Source organism: Lutra lutra, chromosome 5, assembly GCF_902655055.1.
Source record: "Lutra lutra chromosome 5, mLutLut1.2, whole genome shotgun sequence".
NCBI lineage: Eukaryota > Metazoa > Chordata > Mammalia > Carnivora > Mustelidae > Lutra > Lutra lutra.
Window position 1 is genome coordinate 99,878,139 of NC_062282.1, and position 18,776 is coordinate 99,896,914.

The window sequence follows — 18,776 nt, forward strand, 5'->3', positions numbered from 1 at the left end:
CTCTATGAATTAGCCTATTCTAGATATTTTATGTCAGTGGGATCATACAGTACGTGTTCTTTTGTGTAGACTTCTTTCATTTAGCCTCCTTTTCTCAAGGTTCACGCGTGTCGTTGCACGTATCAGAACTCCATTCCTTTCTATGCCAGAGGAGTATTTCACTGGATGGCTATATTCTACTTTGTTTATCCAGTCATCCACAGGTGGACATTCAGGTTGTCTCCACCGTTCGGCTGTTGTAATCATGCTGCAGGACACTGGCGAACAAGTATCTGGTCAAGTCCCTGCTTTCAGTCTACCAAGGAGTGGAATTGCTAGGCCATCTAGTAGTTCTATTTTAGCTTTTTGAACAATTGGCCAGCTATTTTCCTGGAAAGGTCATTCTGCCCTCTGGTATTCCTCTCTTTTGGAGTTTATCTCCTTCAGAATCTGTTCCATTTTGTCTCGTCATCCAAGTTTCCCCATATTCTGAGCAGCAGACTTGTTCTTGTCCCCCCTGACCACGTGTCTCCCCTCCGTGTGTCTGGGGCACAGCCCTCCTCTCTTCCTCATGAACCAGTAGAGCACATATTGCTCACTCCGGCCCCTCACGCACCCAGTCATTCTTTGTCTAATTGTCCAAGGAAGGGGCGTTTATGCAGAAAGTCATCCACAGGCTTCGGTCTACTTTGTCTGGAGGTGATTTCAGCCACTCAGATTCCCCTAAAACGTTGTACTTGAAGGTATGGGAAATCACGGACGTGGAGCCAAAGGACTGCAGCCCTCCTTAGACACGCTCCTTCACCCCTACAACACCTTGCTTTGTTTTTCTGCATCGACTTTGCTTGTCTTTACAAGCAATTTGGCCACTCTGTCCAGCGGGAGAGTTGTTCTCCACTCTTCATTTGCTCACAGTTTCTCCACTTTTCTCTGGGCAAGTGAATTAATTAACGGATACTCCAACAGACTGTAAGCCCGCCTCAGACAGCCATTCTGGTGGTTGGGTAATTGTTAGCCAGGGTTTCTGGATGTCATTCATTTCACAATCAGGCTCCTAATTAATCTCAGCACCATTCTCACCAGAAGAAAGGCTGATGCGGGGAAACATCCCCAATTACCATGAGAAAGGAAATGTCAAGAGCCCCGTTGAGTTTTCCTGGCATCCACCCCTTGTCTCAGATGAAAACCCACCATTAACGCGCAGAGAGGCAGCCTGGCAAGCAACCCTGCAAATTCGAGGACTGTGAGAGCATGAGGAGCCCCAGACAGCTGGACCCAGCTCTGGGAGGAACCTGCGGGGTCTGCGCTCTCGTATAGTAACACCCATTGTGCTGCCCAAGATAGCGTGGAGAATCCCCGTGCTGTGTGCCCATCGGAGCAGCGGTAGCTCTGCTGTCCCTGAAGCCCGCTGGGCAGTTTTAACCGGGAAAAGCTAAAGGACTCCCTTTTTTGTCTGTGTTTTCGTGTCCACAGGACAAAAGATCCTTCATCACCGAAGTGACGTTTTAGAAACAGTGGTCCTGATCAACCCCTCAGATGAAGCCGTCAGCACTGAGGTAAGCATGTGGCCCCGCGGAGCCTAGGGTGGAGTGTCACCCGGTGGACGGAGCCCACCTGACTGGAAGGGCAGGGGCGGGCGGGGCAGGAGAAGGACACAGAGAGAGAAGTTCTGCATCCAGGGTCGCTTCCTTACCCCCAGTCAGTGGCCGGTTCCCTACCTCAGGACCACCCCAGACTGCCCCTCCCCAGAAGGACAAAGTGGAAGATGTGTGGTGGAACTGGGGTATTTTATAGAGGCAAGGGGATATGAAATCTTGGGTGTTTATGGAGGGTGTGGTGCTCGGTGGTGTCTGGCTGGGAGGTAGCAGGGGAAATAGACTGCAAGCCCTCAGGACAGGACATTTAGGACACAGATTTGGAGAAAAATAGTATCTTTGAGGCAAGCTCCCTCCAGAGCCATTCTGCTTACCCCCCTATAATCGCCACCAAAAGGCAGGATAGCCTGGTGATTGGGAGCATGGCCTTGGGTGCCAGAATCCCTGGATTCTGCCACTTTTAAGCTGGTGGCTTGGGGTAAATTATTTATTGTCTTTTTGTCTCAGTTTCCTACCTCCGTGAAATGGAGATCACAACAGTGCTTATGATGTGATTAGAAGCCTTCGATGCTTACACAGAGCATGGCGTGTAAACATTGAAATATAAATGTTGGTTGTTCTTCTTATTAATATTATTATTACTGTCATTTGAAATTATTGCCAAAAAAGAATAACTGGGTATTTCTGAGACTATAGTTAGAGAAGAGCTTGGCTAAAGCCAAGAGTCCCTGACCCCCCAGGCAGAAGGAATTGCTGCAGCTCCCTTTTCCTCTACTTTTATGACAGGTTAGCAATTTTGAAACCGGGTGGACATTAAGGTTGCCACAGTCCCTGGGGGCTGAGGGAGGGGGGACTTTATTATCTACAACATCTCCTCTGCCCATGCTTTGAGCTTCTTTTTGAAAATTGAGATACAATTCATATATCATAAAATCCATCTTTTAAAGTGTGTAATTCATGGGTTTTTAGTATATGCACCAAGTTGCGTGCCTATCATCGCTGTCTGTTCCAAAATATGTCCACCACCCCTTGAAAACCCCCAGCCGGTTAGCCAACGCTCCCCATTCCTCCCAGTTGCTGGCAACTTGTAATCTATTTTTTGCCTAATTTTGTGGATTTGCCTCTTGGAGTATTTTGGATAATGGAATCCTATACTAGGTGGCTTTTGTGTCTGGCTTATTTCCCTCAGCATAATGTTTTCAGGAGTCACCCATGTTGTAGCATGTATCAGTACTTCATTCCTTCTTTACGATTGAATGCTATTCCATTGTGGGGATGTCCCTCAGTTTATCCAGTCATCAGCTGATGGACACTGGGTGACTTCCACTTTTTGGTAATCATTATGTAGTCTGTTGTGATCCCACTTCCATCTGCTCCAGATCGGCAGGACCTCTTTGACAGTCCATGAAGGCACGTGTTTGAGGCAAATGGAGGGCTAGCAGTCTCTCTGTGATTAACAGAATTAGGAAGTAAAGGCAACTTGAGATGGAAAAGGAAAAATAAGGAATTTCTCCAAGGAATCCAGGCTTGCTTGTGGAGCAGATGGGGCTGGAATGATTACGTGGGTCTTGTGTGTTTCCTTGATTAGAACTTGGGATTCTTGGGGACCACGCGTCATGTCCTGTTTACTTTTGTATCCCTCCCTTGGTGTCTAGCATGATGCCTGGCAGTGAATTTATGCTGAACTGAACTGTGCTCGGAACGAATACCTTGGTGCTTGGAGCAGCGTTTCTGCTGAAGGGAAGGCTGGCTTCCTGCCACTTTAAAGAACAGAGAGTTCTTTCGTGCAAACCATTTACAATTCTATTTAAAAGATTCCCATTTGGAGCAGCCTTTTGTTTCTGTTCAATGTCAGGCACCTTGCTGATCCTACTGGAGATGGGCGTTAGGAGCTGAGCGTTTGCTGGATGGCTTGGAAGGAAAGGGGTCCTGTAAGGGAGGGGCTCACTGGGGACTGTCACTGGAAATCTGTGCTTCCTGAGGCAGCAGTCGGGGGGCTGGGCTGTACTTGGTGACTCAGCCTGTGAGACATCCCTAAGTCTCACAGACGGTACGCTGCTAGCAGACACAGCTGTGGAGACTTCTGTGTGAAAGACAAGGAAACTAGTGGGGAGAGAGTCAATCACCACTTCCGGTTTGGTCGTCTCAAACATGGAAGGTGGCACTCATGGGCCCGTTGACCAGATGATCACAGTTGTTGCTCTGTCCACCGCCCCAGGGGAAATGCATGAGTTTGGCTGGTGATGGATGTCAAGCCCTGCAAGAGCCAGCCCTGTCCTGCGAGTGGGATGGTGGGTGGGGTTACGTGTGGCTCATGTCCAGCTCCCTGTGCTTTGTTTCAGGTGCGCCTGATGATCACGGACGCTGCCCGACACAAGCTGCTCGTGCTGACCGGGCAGTGCTTTGAAAATACCGGAGAGCTCATTCTCCAGTCCGGTTCTTTCTCCTTCCAGAACTTCATAGAGATTTTCACCGATCAAGAGGTGGGCTCCTGTCTGCAAATAGCTAAGCTTTCCAGTTGCTTGGTTACAGTTGTAGCCTGAGGCTCCACTTTGAAAGCCTGGGACTGGGGCTAGGAGAAGGGGAGGGAATGTCACACCTCCTTTGAAATAAGCAAAATTGCATGATCCAACATACTGTAGTCCTACTGACTCATCACCGAAAGGACACCCATCTATATATAATGAATTGGAACCATTCTTAATGTGCTGGAGATGGAGGTGGAGGGGGATTGGAATAGTCAGTAGTTTAGAGATGGCAAAAATAACGGAGAAACTTGAAATGATAGAGCCCAGAAGAAAACCCAGGTGTCCTGTTTTTTTTGAAAGTGTACTCCAAAGATCTCTTAGTCTTTTGGTAGGATTCAACTGCCCTGATGTCTTTCAGTATCTCTACTTACTTTCCCCGGTCTAATTATTTCTCACTGGTCTTACTATTAATGCCTGGTCCCAATGTTTGAACTTGGGCTACTTGAACAGCCCAACAAAGAGAAGGCTCAAGAAAGGGAAGCAGGTAGGGAAATGCGGCACATCCTTGCCCCCAAGAACAAGATGGTTAAGGCAGCTGGATTGGGTCATTAGTATTTCTAATGAACATATCTTATTCACTGATGATACATGTGAGGGGTTGAATATTATATGACATTAGTGGTATTTGGTAAAATCAGATCTTAAAGAGCTTAATTTGGTTATTTTTGCTTGAGAATTTATCCTGGCTGGGAAAATTCTCTTTCCAAAACAATATGCCTCTTTCATTTTGTTTGTTTAGTAGTTAGATATTCTAACTACTAGGGCCATCAACGTAATGGGTTGGGCCCTGCCCATGGTGGATCACAGGTTTCTACATGGAGGAGTCCCCGTGTCCACTTGAAACCATCTTCCTGAGAACTTCCTGAGTTGGTGGCCTCTCAGCCACCCGAGTGGCAAAGGGCCATCTGTCTCTCTGCATTTAAGCTTCCTTAGCCCTGGGCTTCACAGAGAGGCCTCTCTGTACCTGTCATCAAAGGTGAGAGCTGTGGCTTTGTTTGGCTTACCCGGAGGCTTTGTGAAAACTTTGGCTGGGTGACTTCACAGTGTTTCATTCCCCACCCACTGGGGAGAATAAAAAACAGGGAAAAGAAACATTTCACTTGGCGTTTAAAGCCCCCACTTTCAGAAGGTGTGATGTCAGCTGGGGCCTGAGGCAGACAGCCCTGGCTTCCCACAGCAGGAAGGGGCCTCAGGGTGCACTCACAGCTGGTACCATCCTAACCTGCTTCTAAACAAATGAAGTCTTTTGTCCCTTTCTCTCCGGAGTTTGTCATCTCCCTACCTCCAAGGCTACTAGGGTTTAACCTGCACGGTTGGAAATCACTTACTTAGTAGAAGATTGTATTGACCAATGGTCGCTAGCCATTTAGAGCCACGACTGCCCCTGTGTCCTTAGAAAAAGTACAGAATGACTCTGTAACAAAGGGACTTTAAAGGTCACTGGTGTTGAGGTTTGTTCCTTTTATTGAGTTCTTGATACATGCTCGTCCCTCTAGAGAAACCAGAAACACCATTTAGGAAAAACAAATGATGCATTTTTAAAAAATAAAAATAGATTAAAAATAAATGGACTGAAAGGTACAATTACTAATACATCTTGAGCTTCAGTTTGTGGAAGTCTTAGTCATTGGAGGTTAACTACATAACCAGAACTTAACGGATAGAAGAGTTATCTGGGCAACCCATTCCTCCCTGAAATCTGAAGAAGGTGAAATCACATCTCCTGGGACAGTTTTCATTCTGTTAGAGAGTTTTTCCTTCTTTATCTCATTCTATCTTATTTTTGGAAGGAATGTGCTCCCTTTTCCACTTGAGGTTTTGCAGACACCCATCACCAACACTGCCAGTTGTTTTTTCCCTTCAGATTATTTTCAGTTCTTCACACCATTCTTCATAAAAGAAGAGAGTGAAAGTTCATTACATTGTCTGGTCACTTTCCTTTAAACCTGTTGGCAGGAAAGGGATGAGATGGGTTTGGGGGAAAGTGAGGAGTTGTCTTGGGCATGTTTTAGTGCCTTGGTGTTACCAGACAATTAGATACATGAGTCAGGGGCTTGAGGAACCAAGAGTGGGGCTGGAGACACGTGGAAGCAGATGAAGTGATCTAGAGAGAGAAGTGTATTCGAAGAGCAAGGTTTAGAGGTTATGGTCGAGGAGGAGACAACAACTTCAGTTTGTCTGTTTGGTTTTGGTCTAGTTTCTTTAAAATGTCATGACTCATACTGGGCACCATACTCCAGGGGTCCCTGACCAGGTTAGGACTTCTAACCTGACTTCTGTAGTTTTCAATACAATCTTCTATTAAGTAAGTCTGAAAGTAACTTTTGACCATCAACATCCATAATTTAGATGTCACTGGGGAGGGGATGCAGGCTTTAAAGAGAGCTGTAATTTACATAAACTAGGGGCTCACTTTAAGAAAAAGAAAACAAAATTATCAGTACACAGTTAAGTACAGGGCTTTGGGAGGGGACCATGCCAGCGAGGAGCCTTGAAGTTTAAGCTGCTTTAGCTTTACGATAAATCCACTTGCCTGTCAACTAAAATCCTTGAGTCTTCTCCATGAATATGGTTGTTAAGCCACATCTCCCAATCCTTTGCTTTATCCTGCTGGTTTACTGGACCTTACATTTATCCCTTTAGTACGCCAGCCTGTTAGAGTTAACTTAGCCATCATCATCCCAATGTCAAGAGCTTTCCGTGAGTGTTTTAACTCTGCCATCCCACATTTTGCTCTGCCTCCCATTTTCATGCCACTGACAGATTTGACAAGCATGTCTTTGCCATTTTTATCCAAGTCAGTGCTCCACAGGACATAAATGAGGCCTGAGGCATCCCGTCACAGACCTCCGTCCAGGTTGACACTAAGCAGCAGGATTTCTATGAGTGGCTACGAATCCGCCTCATTCTGCTATCACACTGTTCAGAGATCTTCTTAAACGTCTTGCTAAAACCCGGAGATACACTGTCCACCGTATTTCCTTTCCTTTTTTTTTTTTTTTTCATAGATGTTTCTTTATTGTTAAGCTGCAACATACATGGTTTAATACAACAAAAAACATTTAATCAAGTGAAAAAAAATAAACTGAACAATAAATAAACACTCAAAACAAAATATTTTCCATTGGAAACATGTTAAGATGAATACGGGGTTTCATTACCATCTTACTGCAATTTTCTTATGTGTTACTAACCTACATACCCCATGTTTTCTGTAATCATGCAGGTGTGAATGGGAGTTTGAATGATTAAATACATGAAAAGTCCGTTTACTGCAGAGAATCATTTCATAAGGCAGCCAAACTGGGTTTAGAGAACAAAATTATTCAAGAAATTCTCCACGTATTTAGGTTCATTTTAGAATCCATGAACCTTAAGCTGTTCCTCCTTGACAATGCCAACCTCCAAGAGAAACTGGCAAATATTTTTTCTTTGGTCACCTTGAAGCTGAATAACCTCTCCGTATTCAGGATGTTCAATCACAGTACCATTACAGTCAAGCAAGTAACCTAATCAAAAAAGGAAATCTAGTTAGAGTAGGCTGTGGTTTAGAAATTCAAATCTTATTTCATTATCTGCAGTAAAGTAAATTATTTCTCATCTCTTCCTTCCTCTTCCAGTATGCCTGCATTTAATTATAGTTTTAACATATTTAACAAAAAGACTATCTTTGCCCCAAGCAATATTTCTTCCAGTTGAGTCTCTCGTCTGTATTCCTAAGAACAAAGGTAGCGTAGCAATCAGTGTGCTTGAGAAGTATTCGCAGGCTCATGGTCACTTCCAAAGCAGCCACTCTGGGAGGACAGTGCATACTGAATTGGCCAAGTTCAGTACAGTTTAATGAACATCTCTGGAGCTGATGATGTATTAGGGAAACACACATAACGATACAGAGATACACGAGGGTGTGTTTCCTCCTATTCACAAACTTCTACTACAATGGGCTATACTACCATTTACTATGATGATATTTCCAAACTCTATAAGAGGAAGACACTTTTTCCAAGTCTGAGACGTACTCACAAGTTTCCTTGCCACTGCTAAGGCTGTTGGCTCCTCCTTATTTCTCTCATCTGTGCATTGCATACAGATTGAGTGGGTGTTCTTAAGACTTAGTCTTTGCTCTGAGACACTCACTCCAGCATTCGTGTTGGTGCTCAGGTCTGGAAGCTGGCTCGGGCAATGGGGGGAAAACAGAGGCTTTGCTGCCACTGTGTAGCTCTAAGACTGTGGGAGTCATGCCTCCTATTCCCTCTCTCCTTCGTGAAGGCCTCTCTCTAGCTCTGCTCTCTGCATTCCTGCCTCGTCATGCCCAGTACACTGCGCCTTCTCCAGGGAGACCCGATTTTCCCTTTCGGAAAGAAACCTGTGCAGTGCTGACTTTCTTCTCTGCTTTGCCTTCTACATAGTTTTTTATTCACTAGACTCTCAGCTGTTTTTCAATACCCTTGACTTCCTCAAAACTCTGTGCAAACTTGCTTTGTTTTGGGGTCGTATTTCCTTCATTTCTTAGGAACTTCCCAGATAGAAGTGAAAAGATGGGAAATAGAGAGGTATTCCTCAAGTTGTTTTTTTTGTTTTTGTTTTTTTTTTTTACCTTTTCCTTAAACTTGATTCAATACCTTCTACACACAGCTGGCTCATACCCTTAGCTGCCATACCCCTCAGGGTGGAATTTTAAAAACTGAAATGAAGTAAACTTAATTTTAAAATTTCACTGTTGAAGACTCAGCATTTTGAGTTTTCCTAGATTTCTCCTCTAAAATGTATTATAAAGCATGAATAGTGTGTATGTACTTGGTGTGAAAATGAGGATGGAGAGAACCCTAATTGTGCTACAATAACGGTGATGAGGGTCTATGCTAATTACTGGACGACAGACCCTCTTTGGTGCTAATGTTTGCTCTGATCAGCAGATAATTTGAGTAAAAGCCACCCCAGATGTGCTTTTTCAGTTTTCTTACCTTCTAAAACAGTGGACTCGTCTCCCTTTTATAGGAAATTGTCAAGTCTGAGGAAAACAACAAAGTCAAAGACTTACTATTTTGCTATTTTGTGACCCTTCACAAAATGTAGGATAAATACACTAACACAATAGAAGTGGAAATGTCACTACAATCTAATGTAGGAAAATTCAGATTCTATAAATTACCCATCTACACCACACACACTAGTTGCCTTGGAATGTTAGTGTCCAGGAGGTTGTGTGAGACAGGAAAACCATTCGAAGATTGGAAAGTGAGAGTTCATACCATGCTGGCTGGGGGATGCCTGGGCCAAGTGAAGTCTTTACTTTCCTTTTCATCATTAGCCATCGAAGACACAGAGCTCGTTTCACTTAAAACTCTGGGCTGATTTATGAGCTTTGCTACACCTGAGAAGACTGGAGTTGATGACATGATTTTCCCTCAGTATTTACTATGCCAAGATCATGAAACATATGGACATACTATGGAGTTAGAAAGCACTTTGATTAAACCCCAGTCTCTGTTTTGGTCATGCTTTGCTCTTCTGCATTCCCATCCTATGGTCCTGTCCTATACACTGAAAAAATTTTGAGCCAGATTCGATCCTAGCCACTCACACCCAGCTCGCCCTGAGAAAAGCAGGAGTTGTGAGAAAGCAGAATGTTTCACCTTAGATTTAAACCTGAGCCAATGGGGGAACAGTCTGGCTACTTGCTCCTATAATTAATTATCCATTTGCTTTCATCAAGACTTTAATCAGAGGATTTGTATTTGCTGAGAATCTGCTGGATGAGCCACTCATGTTTTAAAGATGCCAGAACCAGTGACTTTTTGTAGTGATGTGTAGTCTAGAACTTTCTGTCTCTGAGGGGAAGAAAAACGCATCCAACTTTTTGCTTTGGTATCCACCAGATTCTAAAAGTAGTCAACAACTAGTGCACTCTATCTAAACTTTAGTGTGTCAGGCAGGCCTTTTGGCCAAGCCCAGGGGAATCGAGGAAGACATTTTATGTAAGTGGTGAGATGACTCTCATAGACTTCCTCTGCGATTGTGTAAAGGGCATTTTGTGCATGGCAGGCACCCAGGGGTGATACCCAAAGTACTTCATAACCACTGCGGCACAGGCACTGGTCATTCAGAATGGTCACTGGTCCTAGAACCGGAGCAGAGGTCTGGAGGTCCCCTGCTGGGCAAGAACAGAGGCTAGAGGGGTCCCAGAGGAGGTGCTGGCAGTGGGGAGCAGTGGTTGAGGCAGAAGGGAGTAGTAGAAGGGGTGCAGGATGAAGGCTGTTCACCTACCAGAATGGCAATAATTCTGTGTTTACCCAACTAGCACCTCTGAAATCAGCCCTTTGTGTACCTGGTGATCCTGTAATGCGTAGTAATGGATGGAGATGATGGATCAGTGATGACAGTCACTTAAACCGTTTCTTTCTTCCTTTATTATTATTATTTTTTTAACTCCCAGATTGGGGAATTACTGAGTACCACCCATCCTGCCAACAAAGCCAGCTTAACACTGTTCTGTCCTGAAGAAGGGGACTGGAAGAATTCCAATCTCGACAGACACAATCTCCAAGACTTCATTAATATTAAACTCAACTCAGCTTCTATATTGCCAGAAATGGAAGGACTTTCCGAGTTTACCGAGTATCTCTCAGAATCAGTGGAAGTCCCATCTCCCTTTGATATTCTGGAACCTCCCACATCAGGCGGATTCCTAAAGCTCTCCAAGCCTTGTTGTTACATTTTTCCAGGAGGGAGGGGCGACTCTGCACTGTTTGCCGTGAATGGATTCAATATGCTCATCAATGGAGGTTCGGAAAGGAAATCCTGCTTCTGGAAGCTCATCCGACACTTGGACCGAGTGGACTCCATCCTACTCACCCACATTGGGGATGACAATTTGCCTGGAATAAACAGCATGCTGCAGCGGAAGATTGCGGAGCTCGAGGAAGAACAGTCTCAGGGCTCCACCACAAATAGTGACTGGATGAAAAACCTCATCTCTCCTGACTTAGGAGTTGTATTTCTCAATGTCCCTGAAAATCTTAAAAATCCAGAGCCAAACATCAAGATGAAGAGAAGCATAGAAGAAGCTTGCTTCACTCTCCAGTACCTAAATAAATTGTCCATGAAGCCAGAACCTCTCTTTAGAAGCGTAGGCAATACCATTGACCCTGTCATTCTTTTCCAAAAAATGGGAGTTGGTAAACTTGAGATGTACGTCCTTAACCCAGTCAAGAGCAGCAAGGAAATGCAGTATTTTATGCAACAGTGGACTGGCACTAACAAAGACAAGGCTGAACTAATCCTGCCTAATGGTCAAGAAATAGATATCCCAATTTCCTACTTAACTTCAGTCTCCTCTTTGATCGTGTGGCATCCAGCAAACCCTGCAGAGAAAATCATTCGGGTCCTGTTTCCTGGCAATAGCACCCAGTACAATATCCTGGAAGGACTGGAAAAGCTCAAACACTTAGACTTTCTGAAACAGCCACTGGCCACCCAGAAGGACCTAACTGGCCAGGTGGTGACTCCAGCTGTGAAACAAGTAAAACTGAAACAGAGAGCCGACAGCCGAGAGAGCCTGAAGCCAGCTGCAAAACCACTTCCCAGCAAATCTGTCCGAAAGGAGTCCAAAGAAGAGACCCCTGATGTCGCAAAAGCTAATCACGTGGAAAAGGCACCCAAAGTTGAAAGCAAAGAAAAGGTAACTGTGAAAAAAGACAAGCCCATAAAAACAGAGACCAAACCTCCAGTGATCGAAAAGGAGGTCCCCAGCAAGGAAGAGCTGCCCCTGGTGAAAGCTGAGGTGCCTGAAAAGCCCACCACAGATGTCAAACCCAAAGTCGCCAAGGAGAAGACGGTGAAAAAGGAAACAAAGGCAAAATCTGAAGAAAAGAAAGAGGAGAAGGAAAAGCCTAAGAAAGAAGTGGCTAAAAAGGAGGACAAAACACCCATCAAGAAGGAGGAAAAACCCAAAAAGGAAGAGGTGAAAAAGGAAGTGAAAAAAGAAATCAAGAAAGAAGAGAAAAAAGAACCCAAGAAAGAGGTTAAGAAAGAAACCCCACTGAAGGAAGCCAAGAAGGAGGTGAAGAAGGAAGAGAAGAAGGAAATTAAAAAGGAAGAAAAGGAACCCAAAAAAGAAATTAAGAAACTTCCTAAAGACACAAAGAAATCATCTACTCCTCTATCTGAAGCCAAAAAACCAGCCGCATTAAAACCAAAAGTACCCAAGAAGGAAGAGGCAGTTAAGAAAGATTCTGTTGCTGCTGGGAAGCCAAAGGAGAAGGGGAAGATTAAAGTCGTTAAGAAGGAAGGCAAGACATCAGAGGCTGCGGCTGCAGCCATTGGCTCTGTGGCTGCCGCCGCGGCTGTGGCGGCAGCAGCTGGTGTAGCGGGCGCCGGCCCTGCCAAAGAACTTGAGGCCGAGAGGTCCCTTATGTCATCCCCTGAGGATCTGACCAAGGACTTTGAAGAGCTAAAGGCCGAAGAGGTCGATGTAGCAAAAGACATGAAGCCTCAGCTGGAGCTGATTGAAGATGAGGAGAAACTGAAGGAAACTGAGCCAGTCGAAGCCTATGTCATCCAGAAAGAGACAGAAGTCATCAAAGGCCCTGCTGAGTCTCCCGATGAGGGAATCACCACCACTGAAGGGGAGGGTGAATGTGAACAAACTCCGGAGGAGCTGGAGCCGGTTGAGAAGCAGGGGGTGGACGACATTGAAAAATATGAAGACGAAGGAGCCGGTTTTGAAGAATCCTCAGAGACTGGAGACTATGAAGAGAAGGCAGAAACTGAGGAGGCCGAGGAGCCAGAAGAGGACGTTGAAGAAAATGTGTGTGTGAGCACCTCCAAGCACAGCCTCATGGAGGAGGAGGAAAGTGCCAAGGCTGAGGCAGATGTGCACATCAAGGAGAAGAGGGAGTCTCTGGCCAGTGGAGATGACCGAGCAGAAGAAGACATGAATGAGGTGGTGGAGAAAGGAGAAGCTGAACAATCGGAGGAGGAGGGTGATGAAGAGGACAGAGCTGAGGATGCCAGAGAGGAAGAATATGAGCCCGAAAAAGCGGAAGCTGAAGATTACGTGATGGCCGTGGTCGACAAGGCTGCGGAGGCTGGCGGCGTCGAGGATCAGTATGGATTCCTTACCACAGCCATCAAGCAACCAGGAGCCCAGTCTCCTGCCCGAGAACCTGCGTCTTCAATTCATGATGAGACTTTACCTGGAGGCTCAGAGAGTGAGGCCACCGCTTCTGATGAGGAGAATCGAGAAGACCAGCCTGAAGAGTTCACTGCCACCTCTGGCTACACGCAGTCTACCATTGAGATATCCAGTGAGCCCACCCCAATGGATGAGATGTCTACTCCTCGCGATGTGATGAGTGATGAGATCAACAATGAAGAGACAGAGTCCCCATCTCAAGAATTTGTAAACATCACCAAATACGAGTCTGCACTGTATGCGCAGGAATACAGTAAACCTGCTGTTACGACACTCAATGGATTATCTGAAGGCTCAAAAACAGATGCCACAGATGGGAAGGACTACAATGCGTCAGCCTCCACCATCTCACCACCGTCGTCCATGGAGGAAGACAAATTTAGCAAATCTGCTCTGCGTGATGTGTACTGCTCGGAAGAGAAAGACCTAAGAGCCAGTGCCACACTGATGATCAAAGAAACCATCCCAGCAGTCTCTGATGAAAAACTGAGTCCACCCAAGAGCCCATCCCTGAGCCCATCTCCTCCTTCACCCATAGAAAAGACCCCTCTGGGTGAACGCAGTGTGAACTTTTCTTTGACGCCCAATGAGATTCAAGTCTCAGCAGAGGCAGAAGCAGCCCCAGTGTCTCCTGAGGTGACCCAAGAAGTAGTTGAAGAACATTGTGCTAGTCCTGAGGATAAGACCCTGGAAGTGGTGTCTCCCTCTCAGTCTGTAACTGGCAGCGCGGGTCACACGCCTTACTACCAGTCTCCCACAGAAGAGAAGTCTAGTCAGCTCCCCACAGAAGTAACTGAAAAACCACCAGTGGTTCCAGTGAGTTTTGAATTCAGTGATGCCAAAGATGAGAATGAAAGGGCTTCCATAAGCCCCATGGATGAACCTGTGCCTGACTCAGAATCTCCCATTGAAAAAGTTTTGTCTCCTTTACGGAGCCCTCCCCTAATTGGATCCGAGTCTGCATATGAAGGTTTTCTAAGTGCTGACGACAAGGCTGCTGGTAGAGGTGCTGAAAGCCCCTTTGAAGGAAAGAATGGAAAACAAGGCTTTCCAGACAAATTAAGTCCAGTTTCTGACATAACCTCTACTGGTCTTTTCCAAGACAAAGAGGAAGGGAAAAGCACAGACTTTATACCAATAAAGGAAGACTTTGGTCAAGAAAAGAAAACTGACGATGTCGAAGCTATGAGTTCTCAATCTGGACTGGCTTTAGATGAAAGGAAGTTAGGAGGAGATGTTTCTCCTACCCAAATAGATGTCAGTCAGTTTGGATCTTTTAAGGAAGATACTAAGATGTCCATTTCTGAAGGCACTGTCTCAGACAAGTCGGCTACTCCTGTTGATGAGGGTGTAGCAGAAGACACATACTCTCATATGGAGGGTGTGGCCTCAGTATCCACAGCTTCTGTGGCTACAAGCTCATTTCCAGAGCCAACAACAGATGATGTGTCTCCTTCTCTGCATGCTGAGGTTGGCTCCCCACATTCCACTGAAGTGGATGACTCCCTTTCAGTGTCTGTGGTGCAAACGCCGACTACTTTCCAGGAAACAGAAATGTCTCCATCTAAAGAAGAATGTCCAAGACCAATGTCAATTTCTCCACCAGATTTCTCCCCTAAAACAGCCAAATCCAGGACACCAGTCCAAGATCACAGATCAGAACAGTCCTCAATGTCTATTGAATTTGGCCAAGAATCCCCTGAGCATTCCCTTGCTATGGACTTTAGCCGACAGTCTCCAGATCACCCTACGGTGGGTGCGAGTATGCTTCACATCACTGAAAATGGGCCAACTGAAGTGGATTACAGTCCTTCGGACATGCAGGACTCTAGTTTATCGCATAAGATACCACCAATGGAGGAGCCGTCCTACACCCAAGATAATGATCTTTCTGAGCTTATCTCAGTGTCTCAGGTTGAGGCCTCTCCATCCACCTCTTCAGCACATACTCCCTCTCAGATAGCATCTCCTCTCCAAGAAGACACTCTATCTGACGTTGCTCCTCCCAGAGATATATCCTTATATGCCTCACTCACCTCAGAAAAAGTGCAAAGTCTAGAAGGAGAGAAACTCTCACCAAAATCTGATATCTCGCCACTCACCCCACGGGAGTCCTCTCCTTTATATTCACCTAGCTTTTCAGATTCTACCTCTGCCGTCAAAGAGAGCATAGCAGTTTGCCACACTTCCTCTCCTCCAGCGATGGATGCAGCATCCGCAGAGCCCTATGGCTTCCGTGCCTCGATGTTATTTGATACAATGCAACACCAGCTAGCCTTGAACAGAGATTTGGCGTCATCTGGTGTGGAGAAGGACAGTGGAGGGAAGACGCCTGGTGACTTCAGCTACGCCTATCAAAAGCCCGAGAAAACAACCAGGTCCCCAGATGGAGAAGGCTACGACTATGAGTCTTACGAGAAAACCACCCGGCCCCCAGATGTGAGTGGCTATTACTATGAGAAGACAGAGAGAACCACAAAATCCCCATCTGACAGCAGCTACTCCTATGACACCGTTGAGAAAACCACCAAGACTCCTGAAGATGGTGGCTATGCCTATGACATTGCTGAGAAGACCACCCGGACCCCTGAAGAGGGTGAGTACAGCTATGAGACAAGTGAGAAGACGAGGACCCCTGAAGTGAGTGGTTACAGCTATGAAAAGACTGAGAGGTCTAGAAGGCTCTTGGATGACATCAGCAACGGCTATGATGATCCTGAAGATGATGGCCATACACTTGGGGATTCTAGCTACTCTTACGAGCCCACTGAGAAAATTGCCAGTTTCTCTGAGTCTGGAAGTTTCTCCTATGAGACATCTACAACAGCTACACGAACCCCTGAGGCTTCGAAATACTGTTATGAGACCACAGAGAAAATCACCAGAACGCCCCAAGCATCTACATATTCCTATGAGACTTCGGACCAGTGCTACACTGCGGAAAAGAAGTCCCCTTCAGAGGCTCGCCAGGATGTTGACTTATGCCTTGTGTCCTCCTGTGAATACAAGCATCCCAAGACAGAACTCTCACCCTCCTTCATTAATCCCAATCCTCTCGAGTGGTTTGCCAGTGAAGAGCCAACCGAAGAATCCGAGAAGCCCCTCACTCAAGCAGGGGGAGCCCCACCGCCTCCAGGAGGAAAGCCACAAGGGCGACAATGTGACGAAACCCCTCCCACCTCAGTCAGCGAGTCTGCTCCCTCCCAGACAGATTCTGATGTTCCTCCGGAGACAGAAGAGTGCCCTTCCATCACAGCTGATGCAAATATCGACTCCGAAGATGAATCAGAAACCATCCCCACAGACAAAACCGTCACATACAGACACATGGACCCACCTCCAGCTCCCATGCAGGACCGCAGCCCTTCTCCACGCCACCCTGATGTGTCCATGATGGACCCAGAGGCCTTGGCCATCGAGCAGAACCTGGGCAAAGCTCTGAAGAAAGACCTGAAAGAGAAGACCAAAACCAAAAAGCCAGGCACAAAGACCAAGTCATCGTCCCCTGTCAAAAAGGGGGACGGGAAGTCGAAGCCCTCTGCAGCTTCACCCAAACCGGCGGGCTTGAAGGAATCCTCAGATAAGGTGTCTAGAGTGGCTTCTCCTAAGAAGAAGGAATCTGTGGAGAAAGCAACAAAAACCACTACCGCTCCTGAGGTCAAAGCTGCACGTGGGGAAGAGAAAGACAAGGACACCAAGAATGCCGCCAATGCCTCCACATCCAAGTCGGTAAAGACTGCAGCTGCAGGTAGGTGGAAGGTGCTGGCACCCTGATACAGGCCAAGACTGCTGCACTTGGACTGGAGCCTTTGAATTTCCCTGCGACTTGGTACTAGGAAGATGAGAGAGTACAACAGTCCCTTTCCCCTCTACTAGCCTTTTCTGCCAAAAGGTGTGGGTCTCAGCCCCGTGGGGCCATAGGTTTGAGGGTGGTGTGGCACTCTGCCCAGAGCGGCTCTGATTCACCAGGTGTGATTTCCTGGCTTTGTTCCATTCTGCAACAGAGCAACCACAGCCTTGTTCTGAATCTTCAGAACCAGGGATGTGTGTTTCAGGCTCCCCTGGGAGACTGTGTTGGCATTGACTTCAGCCACACGGGCCTCAGAATTAAGTGAAGGTGACACAGGCCAGGAGCTCCCAAAGGCTTAGGGAGACCTGGAGTGCCAAGCCAAGCCAAGCCTAGCATGGCCAGTGTAGGCCCAAGATTTAGATTCAAATTTTTTATGAAAAAAATTTTTAAAGTAAAATTATCACATTTTTAAATGTAAAGTTATGACACTTAAAAATTAAAAATTAGAAAATTTTTACATTAAAAAAAAATCGCCAGTCTAGGGCGACATGCACATTAAAGGTAGTACTCTTATTTGTTTTCTTACTGGCCAATGAATGTCATAATTTCAATTGCCAGTACACAGTACAAATTGAGAGAAAAACATCAAAGCTCTTCTTATCCCCCCTCTTAGGCCACGGTCTCACTAACAGAGTCAGGATTCTATACCAGTTTGAAATTCAGTTGGTAGGAGATATCTCTGACTTCTGATCATTTCTGTTTTGATCCCAATTCCCTTATTCATCAAGTTCTCAGCAGTGACCTGGGTTTTTGATGAGCAGGTCTCTCTGATGGCCCAGCTTCATTTCTTTGCTTCAAACCAACCATAGGGATTTGCATTAATACATTTTATTTGTTTTAAGTAGTTACTCAGCGATTTCAGACCCCAGTTCACAAAGTAATATACATTGACCCAAATGTGTAAAGCAAAAAATAATTTAAATAACATTTCCTCATTTATTAAGGGAAAAACCTGATAGCTGACCCCTGGGACGCTTAAATTCCGTGCATGTTAGGAAGCAGCACTTATAGCTGCAAAGCTTTACTTTGAGCAGCCGGGAGGGTCAATTTCAAGCCCGAGTTCTCATCACGTTTCCTCTTTGTACATGCGTGCAGCCAACAGACTGAATTTGCTCATGCTTAGAAGTAGTGGAAAACCACCAGATAATTAACCTCTTGGTTTGAAAGAGTTGGCAACTGGCCTGCACTTGGGAGAAAACATGAAATCCTTCCAGACAAATTAAAAACTGACTGAAACTGGCTACCAAACTTGCCAGATATAGCCACTCTAGCCCACACAAAGGGGTTTTAAAAACATTTTTTTGTGTGTCATTTAAAGAGGTTTTCTTAAGGCCAAGTGATAAAGAGGAGTTCATTTGAATTTACTTTGAAGGTGCTTTTCCAGTAGATTTCTACAACAACACAACTGCGTTATTGATTGATTTTTACAACAAACCTTGGTCGACTGTTGTCAGTTCTCTGTGCTTCTGTGAGCAACGTTCGTTTGGCGTTGATGGTGGTGATTTAGCTCACAGGGGAAAACTGAGGACATTTTTAATTGTTAGAACCGTAGTTCATGAACTTCCTCTATCAGTCAAAATGCTTTGGTAGGCCCGAATAAGGATGTTATGAGGCCTTTTAGCTCAGAT

At 45.7% G+C, this 18,776-nt stretch overlaps 1 protein-coding gene across 2 annotated transcripts in view; it reads left to right on the forward strand.

Moving 5' to 3' along the window:
• MAP1B (microtubule associated protein 1B) overlaps positions 1–18,776 on the forward strand; it is a 94,883-nt gene that overhangs the window by 70,316 nt on the left and 5,791 nt on the right. For both annotated transcript variants that reach the window (XM_047731106.1, XM_047731107.1), the window contains 3 exons: positions 1,453–1,535; positions 3,917–4,057; positions 10,539–17,046. In XM_047731106.1, the coding sequence (XP_047587062.1) occupies positions 1,453–1,535; positions 3,917–4,057; positions 10,539–17,046 (6,732 nt within the window). The remainder of the gene's footprint in view (positions 1–1,452; positions 1,536–3,916; positions 4,058–10,538; positions 17,047–18,776) is intronic.